Here is a 12,290-nt window from a genome sequence, read left to right on the forward strand (position 1 = left end):
GCTTTTCTTTCACTTATAGAACTTCTACTTCTCATTCAAATCTAACTCCAAAGACTTGTCTTCTATAAGATGCCCAAACTCCTTCCAACTGAAACTTTTTTTTCTGAGTTCCCATACCGATTTGTCATATTTTCTAACATTTATACATTATGTACACATTTATGCTTGCATCTTCCAGCCCTATTTCTTTTTTATCTCTCAAACTATCTTCACTTATGCCTGTCATGTATTAATTAACAGTAACAATTGCTACTATGGGAACAGCAAAGATGAAGAGAGGCAGGGCACTTCGCTTTAAGGAATTTACAAACCATTCTCAGCACATAATAGATGTTCAGAGTATTAAGAAAAAGTAAATCTGTCAATTTTTAATCCACATTCATGAAATTTTATTTTAATTTAGAAATGCATAAGTTGAATATTGATACATTATATGCACAATTGATAGATATTAGATGCCTCTGACTATATCCAAGAGTCACAATCACTGGCTTATAGTAGCTTCATGTCAATCAGCCTTAAATCTTTACTTAACTGACTTTGAAAATTGCTGCAGTACTATAGAAGAACAAGCAGGATGTTACACATAAAAAGTTTTGGGAAACCAAATTGATAACTCACTGTTTCTCAGTTGGGTTTATTGTGAAAAAAGTATTCCTCTAATCCTAGGATATCTTATAATTAAAATATTTTATTGTATATATTTATATGTATTATATATAGTTATACATACCTATATATACTTGGTTTTTGAGTTACAACCGGTGGTTCTCAAAGATTACTCCTGGTTCTGCGCTCTAAACTACTCCCAGCAGTAGCAGGGTACCATATGAAATATCTAAGATTGGACCCAGGTTGGCTAGGTGAAAAGCAAGTGTCCTACCATCTGTACTATATGTATGGCCCTCTAAGATTTCTTTTTCTGATCCCTTTAGTAGTCTTCCTCTTTGGCTCCTCTTTTCTAGTCTTTTCCTATTTTTTCTTTTATCCCTGTGTCCTTATTTTTAGAAGCAGCAACATTTTGCAACATTTTGCTTGCCTTGTCTCATTTATTAGAGTACTGTATGTGTTTAGCTATATTTATATAACTGCACAGAGAAAGAACAAATTAGAGACACAGAATACATCACTGGACATTCAATTCTTATTACATAAGAGAAAAATAAGAGAGTAGACTTAGAAGATATTTATGATTATTTAAAAATTATCAAATGATGGCCTGGAGCAATAGCACAATGGGTAGGTATTTGCCTTGCATGTGACTGATCCATCTTTGATCCCCAGCATCCCATATGGTCCCCAGAACCTGCCAGATCATTTTCTGAGCTCAAAGCCAGAAAAACCCTGAGCACCACTGTGTGTGGCCCAAGACCAAATCAAACCAAAACACAAAACAAATAAAAAAAACAACCAACTATCAAATGAGATTTTTCTTTTTAATGTAAATTATGTTATAAATCCATATGCTCTGGGATTTTATATATGAATATAGTTTATTTGGATATAATGCATAAACAGTATGAATATACCTAAAGAAAAATGCAACAAGTTATGAACACATAATTTGTTTGGAGTGTTTTAGTTTTCCATTTTTATGATTAAATAAATCCTTCAAGTAAATCACTATGAGGTACATTGTTCAAAATTGATTATGATTGAGTTTGAGTCATACAATTTCCAACACCTATCCCTTCACTAACAATGTCCCTGCTCCCCTACTGACCTCCTCCTGCTTCTAGGGTGAACATATTCCCTCCCACATACTCCCATCCCTGTCTTCTCTCTTATTCTTTTAGACATGTTTTGGACATTGTTATTAAGGCATTTCACGTGTATTACTTTATCTCCTTTTGCATCTAGTTCTTCTTCTTCTTATTATTATTATTAATTATTATTTCAGATTAATATTTTCCAGCTATCACTAGCATAGTGATCCCTTTCCTGCTCTATGTACTTCCCTATTATTTTTGGCAAACTTCCTACCATAGACCGGTCTTCCTTGCCAATGTCTCTATGGAAACATGTTTAAAACCACCTTACGTGGGGCCGGCGAGGTGGCGCTAGAGGTAAGGTGTCTGCCTTGCAAGCACTAGCCAAGGAAGGACCACGGTTCGATCCCCCGGCGTCCCATATGGTCCCCCCAAGCAGGGTCAATTTTTGAGCGTTTAGCCAGGAGTAACCCCTAAGAATAAAATGGGTGTGGCCCGAAAAACCAAAAAAAAAACAACAAAAAAACAAAAAACAAAAAAACAAAACCTTACATTAACTTATTTAAAGTAGTAAAGAAAACACCACTTTACCATTCTATTCTAGAGTGCTTTAACATTGAAGATTTTAGTTAAGTATTAATTAAATACATTTATAAATATGCAGAACTATTATTGATACTATATTACATTGTGCATCACTATTCAACAATACATTTCCAATTTATCATACAATGCTACTGTATATTTTTGTAATATTTTAAAATTTTTATATTTTTATTTAACTCTTATACCTAAAATAACCCAAGGCAAGCATTTATAAGAAGTGGAAAAAGACTGAAAAAAATACATTGCCTTTCTTTTCTACTTCTTCATTGTACCATGAATATATTTGTTTATGTAGATTTTGTTTCATTCTGGTCACTTAATTTAAATGGTTCTGACTAATTTTGTAAGTGGCAAGAATTGAATAATTCCATCATAGCAAGTAAGATATAAATATGTTGCTTCCTTCATCTAGACTTACTATATAAATATTTCAAAATCAATGTGTAAGTTTTCATTTTAAGTCACATTTAACGATTTTAGAATATTTCCTTATACAAGTATGATATCACTTTAAAATAATTATCCAATGACAGATCATATTTATGTTAAGTGAGTGATTTATATAATACTAATTTACATTTGGCGTTCCCCTTTCTCTTTCAGAAACATCAGGAAGGAAAGCTATATTTTTAAATGATAATATACCCTCCATAAATATAGTTATATATACCAGATTACATGTTTATTTTATTTATTGAAAAATATTCACATATTTAAAAACTTGAAAATGTAATAGAATTAAATAAAGATCTAGCCTAAAAATAAATCTAATGCTTCCTTGTAGATATACTTATTTGTGACTCAAGGTTGAATTTCAAATGATTACTTCACACTACATTTCATTAATCCATTCAGCATTTCAATAAATTTTCAAGCATCTTAAGAGATGCTTTATGAATTTATGTTAAAATCACATAATAATTCCCATTATGTTTAAGTCAGTTTGGTGCAGAAAGAGATTATTAAATGAATGAGAGAACATGAGTAACATGAATGTTACTCTTCAAATGTCTACTGAAGGGCTTAAAATCATTTGAAAAGAAAACAAATATGAATAATTAGAGTACAGGAGAGTAAAAAAAAATCCAAAGGGAGAAGTTGAATAGTTGGAGTAAATAAATTTGAGTGAGGAAAACTTCCGTTTGTAATAAAGTTTATTTTTTGTTTCTGGGGCTACAACTTGTTCAGGAATTATTCCTGGCTCTGCACTCATGCATCACTCTGGCTGTGCTTGGGATACCAGGGATTGAGTTGGTGCCCCAGTACTCTCTTCTAAATCTATTCATAAAATCATGAGCAGGCTTGGTATAGAAATTTTTCAGTAAGTAATTTAAAAAAATTATTAAAATGGAATGATCGTCTAAAACATATTTACTTTGGATAATTGAGGCTAGTAATTTTGAGAGAAAACTACTTTTCCATATCCGCTTAGGTAACTACATTTTATTTAAGATATTAATAATTACATTCATTTATAATTTATTTAAAATATTCTAATAGAGAACATGCTATCGTCTCTATTGTGTGCTGCATCCTCTATTAGACAAGAAGAAAATAGTCCTAAATAATAAACATTTGTAGCCAGGCTCAGAGGAAAATTTCTCTATCAAAGTCAATGTCAAAATTAGGAACAGAACTTAAATAGCCTCTCTCTCCAGTGAGTAGCTTACAAAATGTTTTTTTCTCCTGAACAAAAGCACAGCAATTATGTGCACATATTTATTATATAGCTAATGTTTATGATTAACTTGTTTTTGCCTGGTTCATTGTAAGACACAAAGGCTCCGCTCATGCTCACAAGACTCTTACCTTGTAAATATTATTATTCTCTCACCACAGAACAGAAATGTGTTTTACAGCCGTTTAAGCATCACTCTAAATTCATACAGTGACAGCTCAGCTTCTTTATCATGTTAGGTTTAACCCTCAACTTCCCCTATATTGCTATATATATATGCCTGATCTTTAAAGATGATGTCTAATGATGTAAGTAAAAGAAAATATTGAATGATGATTCGGGGACATTGCAACTTCATAATTTAAGCTGCACATTCTTTTCTCCAGTATTCTTCCAACTGCCCCAAAGCAGTAAAGTGGGATTCTATTTTTTATTTTCTCGTTGCCATCCTTTCCCTAAATACAATCATCAGTCCAATCAATTGGATTACATTAGATTTTAATTAGTTTATTCTTCATCATTCTTTTTATGTTTACTGCCACCTTTAATCAGACCATTCCTTTCTCTTATGGATAATGACTCCTACTTTATGAAAAATAAAATAAAAGTTTTCTTATATTTCATTGTATCTTTTTCAACCATTCTCCACAGTGGTCAGAATTTGTTTTTTTTCATATTGGTAATTATTAGTACAGGGCGCACACTTTTAAATGGTGAAGCATTTGCTTCAGGTATTAGATCTGTATTTTGTATGGTGGTCAAAGTTCTGATATTCTCCTCTCCATATTGTAAATAATTGTGCTAAATACACAGAGCTCTCATGTCAGATTCTCTGTCTGTGCTGAAAATACTTCTCTCTTTCTCTACCTGCCTAACATCTTCAAGATCATGTTTAAATATTGTATATTCAGAGTAGTATTCACTAATTATTGAATATGTGGTGAACAGGCCACTGGAATTATTTTTTATCATAGAAAAAATCTGCTTACATGATAATTTCATCTGCTTTTCTGGCACAAAACACTAGGAGATATTTAAGAAAACTTTCATAACATTTTGTACAACATGATAAGGGTGACAAAATATAAAGCATTTTTGTGGAAACAAGGAAGATAGACAAAAATAGCAGAGGGATAAATATAAAATAGAAAAGAAGAAGAAGAAGAAGAAGAAAGAAGAAAAAGAAGAAGAAGAAGAAGAAGAAGAAGAAGAAGAAGAAGAAGAAGAAGAAGAAGAAGAAGAAGAAGAAGAAGAAGAAGAAGAAGAAGAAGAAGAAGAAGGAGAAGGAGGAGGAGGAGGGGAGGAGAAGGAGGAGGAGGAGGAGAAGGAGAAGGAGAAGGAGAAGGAGGAGGAGGAGAAGAAGGAGAAGGAGAAGGAGGAGAAGAAGGAGGAAGAGAAGAAGGAGAAGGAGAAGGAGGAGGAAGAATAACATAAGATGGAGATACTAAGGGGACCTGTTGGCTTTGCGTGTTTCTCTTACTCATCTTCTGTCTCCTGAAGCTCTCCTGAGAGGGCCAGCAAGGGACCAACAAAAACTCTCTCCTGGAAGTGCCCAGGCTAAAAGGCTAAGAAAGACTGAGGGGGTGAGGAAAAACCGGCTACCAGAGCGCCCTCAGAGCAGTGGCTCCTTTGTGAAAGCACAGATTCTGCCCCTACTGTGAGATTGGTGACTGGGAGAGACTGAGGAGACCTGTTGACTTTGCGTGTTTCTCTTCTCTTCCCTTCGCTCCTCAGCTGCACGCTCTTTCTAACTAATGACCCCAACATAACAAGCAGAAAAAAAAATCACACCACAAGTGTGACAATGGGGAAACCACGCAGGCAAACACCATGCACAGAGAATGAAGATAATAGCTCCGATGACCCAAAAAATACCAACCATCTGATTAATCTGTCAGATAAGGAGTTTAGAATAGAAATATGGAGGATCCTCATGAAAATCAAAGAAAACATAGCTCTGGCTGAACAGAACACAAAGACAGAAATCAGAAAACTCCATACTGAAATAACAAATCTGAAAAACACAGCAGTTGAACTAAAAACCTTAATGGAAAACATCTCCAACAGAGTAATAGCAGCCGAGGAAATAATCAGTGAACTTGAAGATGAAATACAGAACAACCCCATACAGCAGAAGAGATTGGAAAAGAACTTTAAGGCAAATGATCATACAATGGAAAAATTACTCAAGGAATGTGAACAGATGAAAATAGAAATCTTTGATAAACTTAACAGAAACAACATAAGAATCATTGTAGTCCCAGAGGCCCAGGAAGGAAGCCCCCCAAAAATCAACAGTCAAAGACATCATCACAGAGAAAATCCCAGAGATAAAGACTACATGCAATCAAATCCTGCAAGCCTGAAGTGCCAGCTAAAAGAGACCCAAAGAAAAACACCCCTAGTCACATCCTAGTCACAATGATGAATCTCACAGATAGAGATAGAATACTGAAAGCAGCAAGATCAAAAAGGGAAATTACATTCAAAGGAGCAATCTTACGATTTACAGCAGACATGTCACAAGAAACTCTCAAGGCCAGAAGACAGTGGTGGAATATTATGACAAGACTGAATGAAATGGAGACTTCACTTAGAATACCACACCCAGCCTGACTCACGTTCAGGTTTGAAGGAAGGATACATAGTTTCACGGATAAGCAACAGCTCAGAAACTTCACAGATTCAAAACCAGCCTTAAAGGAAAAACTGAAAGGTCTATAAGACAAGATAGACAAACTCACACACCAAACCTATACACAAAGATGACATGAAATACCATGATAATCATCTCCCTTAATGTCAATGGACTAAATGTACCAATTAAGAGACACAGAGTGGCTAAATGGATCAAAAAGATGAATCCAACCTTCTGATGCCTACAAGAAACACACCTGAATAGTCAGAACAAACATAGACTCAAAATCAAAGGCTGGAAGAAAATAAACCAAGCAAACACCACCAAAAAAATGCTGGAGTGGCCATATTAATACCAGACAACACAAACTTTAGAGTCAGAAAAGTTGTAAGGGACAAAGATGAACATTTTGTACTAATCAAGGGATATGTGCAGCAAGAAGAAACCGGACTACTAAATATATACGCACCCAATGAGAGACCAGCAAGATATCTAAATGAATTATTGACAAATTTGAAAGAGTACATCATTAATAACACAATAATTGTGGGAGACCTCAATATGACCTGTTGACACTTAATAGGTCAACCAGACTGAAACCCAACAAAAATATACTAGCACTGAAATGAGAAATGGAAGAAAGAGGGCTAGTAGATAGTTCTAATAGATAGGTGTTTAAATAAAGATATTAATATAAAAAAAGAAAAGGAAAGGAAAAAGGAAAGAACAAAGATCACATAGAAGGGGACAATTGTGAAAGAAATGAAGAAAGTATTTGAAATTATAGAAAAATGGGATTATTCAATATTCATCTTAGATTTGTGGTTTGAATTCCTTGAGAAACTTTAGACATTATTTTCTATATGTAGTGGCCATCTCTATCTCTGGGATTGCAGTTTGTTTTAGGCAAAGTCTGCACAAAGTGATATGGAATGATGGGTAAAAAATTGCAAGATGTTAAAATAACTGAACTCAACTTTACTTTATAGCGAGGAAATGGAGCTAAATATATGGGTATGACTTGCTAAAAATAAGTTTAGACATGCACATTTTCTGGAATAATCTTTAAACCAGTATCTCTTCATCACATCAGACTTCTCAAAGATACAAGAGAAGACATAATGATTCAAGCAGGATGCAGATAGAAGCTTAGGGCCTGACGTTCCTGATTCTGGACTGTCAGGAGCACAATGCACTACAATTCTGCTTGATTTTTCTATTTTCATTAACAGTTTTACTTAATTCAACAAACATTGCTCTTAAAGGCAGATGTAACTAATGTTAAGATAGAATTCTGTAATATTTTAAATTATTTTTGGTAACATAAAAGAATACTTGAACTTCTTGTTTTCTGTGTTTCCTGTTAACTCAACGGAATTTTCAAACAAACCCTGAGTCCTTCCTTCCCCATTCCACTTACGCACTTTTGCTAAAAGTTCTTTTTGTTGGAAGGCCAGAGAAGAGATACTTTCTTCCTGCTATCTATCTATCTATCTATCTATCTATCTATCTATCTATCTATCTATCTATCTATCTATCTATCTATCTATCTATCTATCTATATCTATCTATCTGTCTGTCTATCTATCTGTCTGTCTGTCTATCTATCATCTATATCTATATATCATCTATCTATCATCTATCTATCTATCTATCTATCTATCTATCATCATCATCTATCTATCTATCTCAATGCTACTTACAAGAATAACCTAGTGTCTGTTCTGAAGATGCTTTATTTACTTCAATCAAATATAAAATGACCCATGATCTTAATAGAATTTCATTTTTTTTCTTCACTCTCTTGGAAGACAAGATTTATTCTTGCCTTCTTTGTTTTACTTGGCAGGATTAATACAAAACTTTTATATGCCATATAATTAATTATTTTATGTAGATTTGAATAAAATTTCTTCCCATATATTATGCATATATATATTTTGTTTGTTTGTTTTTGGGTCACACCCAGTTACGCTCAGAGGTTTCTCCTGGCTATGTGCTCAGAAATTGCTCCTGGCTTGGGAGACCATATGGGACGCTAGGGATCGAACCAAGGCCCGTCCTGGGTCATCATGTGCAACAGAAATGCCCTACCACTGCACTCTTGCTTCGACCCTAATTTTTCTAAAAGACTAACTACAGAATCTGAGTTAAGGCTTTCAGTGTATGTCACTGACCCTGGTTCGATCTCTGATAGCATATGGTTACTTAATTCAGGAGTGACCCCTGAACACAAAGTCAGTAAGACCTGAATACCTCCAAGTGTGGGCCAAAATTGTCCTCCAACACTTTAGAATAATTATAAGACTATCAAAACAGTATTGGTATAATGCTTGTTTTTGTTTATATTTTTCATGGCAATGCTAAAGCCTTTTTACTTGTGGCCCTCCCTGCCCCAGCATTTGTCTAATGTGAACTTTGAATAGAGCTAAGATCAAATCTGAGGAAAGAATAAAAGGGTGTGCAAACTATAAGTCACTGTTTCTGACTCCATATTTGTGACTTTATTTTAATTTATTTTTGATCAGTTAAAGAGGCAATTATTTTTATTATTATTTGTGTGGGGGGGGTTTGGTCACACCTGGCAGTGCTCAGGGGTTACTCATGGCTCTATGCTCAGAAGTCATCCCCGGCAGGCTCGGGGGACCACATGGGGTGCCAGGATTTGAACCACCATCCTTCTGCATGCAAGGCAAATGCCTTACCTCCATGCTATCTCTCCAGCCCCTAAAGAGGCAATTATTACAGAAGATTCCTGTCTCTTAAAATCGACAAATTATTAGAAGGCTGAAAGAGGAGACTTCTTTTTACAGAATTGTTTTAAATAATATACATACTTCTTGAAAAATTAATAACAATATATGGCAAGCATGAAATTAAGAAAGATGTTTCTATACACTAACTATTTCCTAGGTTAAAAGAACTTCTTCAAGGTGAATGACCTAAACTTCTTATTTTATTTATTTTAACTAGAAGTATTCCTGAACATAGCAGATGGTAAATTAGATGAATGTACTGAAATGAAAGCAAGAACACTCTTAAATGCCAGGACACACAACTTCTCTTAGCAAGATTTTACCTTTTGTAAACTTCCATTTCTTATCAAATACAGCTAGCAATTTCATTAGCTTACTAGAAAGATTTCTAAATTGCTTTAGAAAATATCTCCACAATGTTTATTGATAATATTTTGCACATTTAAAAATATTTTTAAGCATAATCAAGTTTAATATATTTTGACATCAGTCACTAACTTGTGACAACCATGATTCTGTTAAACTAATGGGTACAGAATAATTATATAAGTACATTTCCCTGAACACTATACAGGACTTTAAAAAATTCATCACTTATATACAGGGTTAAATAAAATGTACCACTGGTCTCATTAACTGTTGATAATTTTTTATGACAGTTTAAGTCTAATAATTTTAAGAAATATACTTTTCTTGCATTAAATAAATATTTATAACTTGATTGATTTTGAGTCCATGTAGAATTCAGAGGAAAAGTAAAAGCAAGAAAATGCACAGCAAAAAAATAATACACAGGAATAAATATTATTATCTTCCATGTCTAACTCCAATTTGAGATTATATCAAACAAGAAAAAATGATATAAAATCATTCTGGAGTATATTGCCTAAGCTCCACAGAGAGTGCATTATAAAGTAAATTGACTCTATAGAATACATGTGAAGTGCATGTTGGGAAGCTATGTAGTCTTTATTTGAGTTCCTGATATAGTGTTTATTTTTTTTACCTATACTTTAGGATACCTTAATAATAAAAAGTTAAGTAGTCAAGTTTAAAGATTTGATCTCTATTTTCTAACTGTCTCAGATAAATATCTTCAAAAATGCTTTAAACATCAAAATTGTTTCTCAGTTTCTTCATTGAAAAAAATTATCAACTGCAAGCACTTCACACACCTCTTGCTAATAATTTTTAGGAGCAACCTATTTTCTACAAAACTAAGATTAATATGATGGGGAGTCCAAAGAGCAGGGGTGGGTGTGTGAGTGGGTGATCTTGAAATACTGGTACAAGGGATCAGTGAAAACTGTTTAAAGGGTGGACTTGGAACATTGTGTTATTGTAATCCTATCAATATTATTGTAGATCAAACACACATACACAAACTTTGTAGCACAGTGTAATACTTTATTTTATTTTTTCTTTGGAATGTCTTCTGCTTGGAAATGCCTTTAAATAGCATTTTTATGGCATGATAACTACCTATGCTTATATAGTATGAGTCTTTCACTAATATAAATTATTTATATTATAAATAAGATAAATTACTGTCACTCATTAAGAAAATCTACTATTAAATGTTATCAAGGCTAGCAAATTATATTTGAAAGGAAGATGTTACTAAAACATTATTTAATCTTATATATTCAAAAATGAACAAAGTGAATTAATGAGGGACTCAGTAGTAGAAATTACATCATTACTCTTGTGTATATGTGTATATATATATATATATGTGTGTGTGTGTGTATCCTTAGAAGAAAACTTACTCAGTTACCTTATCTGTAAAATGGGCTATGAGTATCTCCTCAGACATTTCTGTGAGTTTTAAATGAGCAAATAATATATGAACTTTCTGTTTTAAGTAAAAATAAGCCTTTCTATGTTGGCTACTATTACTCATATTAGTATTAATCAACACAGTAGGCAGTGGGACTTAATAACTTTGCATTGACAATAAATTTGGTGACTACTTACCTCCAGAGAATCATCAGCATTCTCCATCCAACAGTCTGTCCAAGTGGCTACAACCAAGAATCCAGTAGAAAAAAGGGCAATGATGCAGGCAACATACTGGAGTAGATCCCTCATCTCAGAGAGCAGATTGTTGTGGGCAGCTGCCGTTGTGGGTCCACTCAGGTAGCTGGATTGCTGTCAGCCTTCTTGCTCTGGTACTGGGGATGTGAAAACATTGCACTTTTACTTCCCCATCCCACAGCCGATGTCTTAAGTGGTAATAAGAATAATACAAAACAGGTAACAGGTTATTACCCACAGAGGTTCTAGAGGTCATTATCCAAAGCCACCAATGTCCAATCAGAAACAAAGGCACTGAAAGTATTGAACATGTCTAGGGTGGGGTGGAAACTCTATTTGTTTGCCCACACTAGAGGTTAATGAAAAATGATGGTCTCTGAGACAGGTGACCAAACCAAGATGGCGAGAAGGAAGAAGGGTCACACCCCATGCTGACGTCTGTAAACTGATCTTTCTCAGGCCCTCCAGGGAAAGTGAGCCATTTGCCCCCACCTCTTTCTGTAAGGAGGCTGCATGGTTCATTGAGTTCTACTTTATGATTAGGACTATTTTAATATTCGTTGACTACTTTAGACAGACAGGCCACTGGTGCAACTATGCTTGCTCAAGGGAGTTTGCATTCCAAAGAGTTGGACTGAACACTTCCATGTAGGGTTTCCAGCACCTGAGCCCCAGCTAGAACTATGTCCTGATCTTTTAGTCTCACAGTGTAGGGAAGAGGAGTGCTATAATTCACACAGCTCTGGTTTTGATCTTTGTTTAATAAGACATTTGAGCTCAAGACTTTATAAAATATATGTAGCAATACATATATTTGTGAGAATTAAATTATTTCATGGCTATGCATTAAGAATGAACAATATGTT

At 34.1% G+C, this 12,290-nt stretch overlaps 1 protein-coding gene across 1 annotated transcript in view; it reads right to left on the bottom strand.

Annotated features, from left to right (window-relative positions):
- Positions 1–11,490, bottom strand: part of CLDN16 (claudin 16) — a 29,555-nt gene extending 18,065 nt beyond the window's left edge. Inside the window, exon 1 of the mRNA XM_049776027.1 lies at positions 11,365–11,490. Within this exon, the coding sequence (XP_049631984.1) occupies positions 11,365–11,478 (114 nt within the window). The 5' untranslated portion in view covers positions 11,479–11,490. The remainder of the gene's footprint in view (positions 1–11,364) is intronic.
- Between the last annotated feature and the right edge of the window lie 800 nt (positions 11,491–12,290).

Source organism: Suncus etruscus, chromosome 6 (genome assembly GCF_024139225.1).
Source record: "Suncus etruscus isolate mSunEtr1 chromosome 6, mSunEtr1.pri.cur, whole genome shotgun sequence".
In the NCBI taxonomy this organism is placed as follows: domain Eukaryota; kingdom Metazoa; phylum Chordata; class Mammalia; order Eulipotyphla; family Soricidae; genus Suncus; species Suncus etruscus.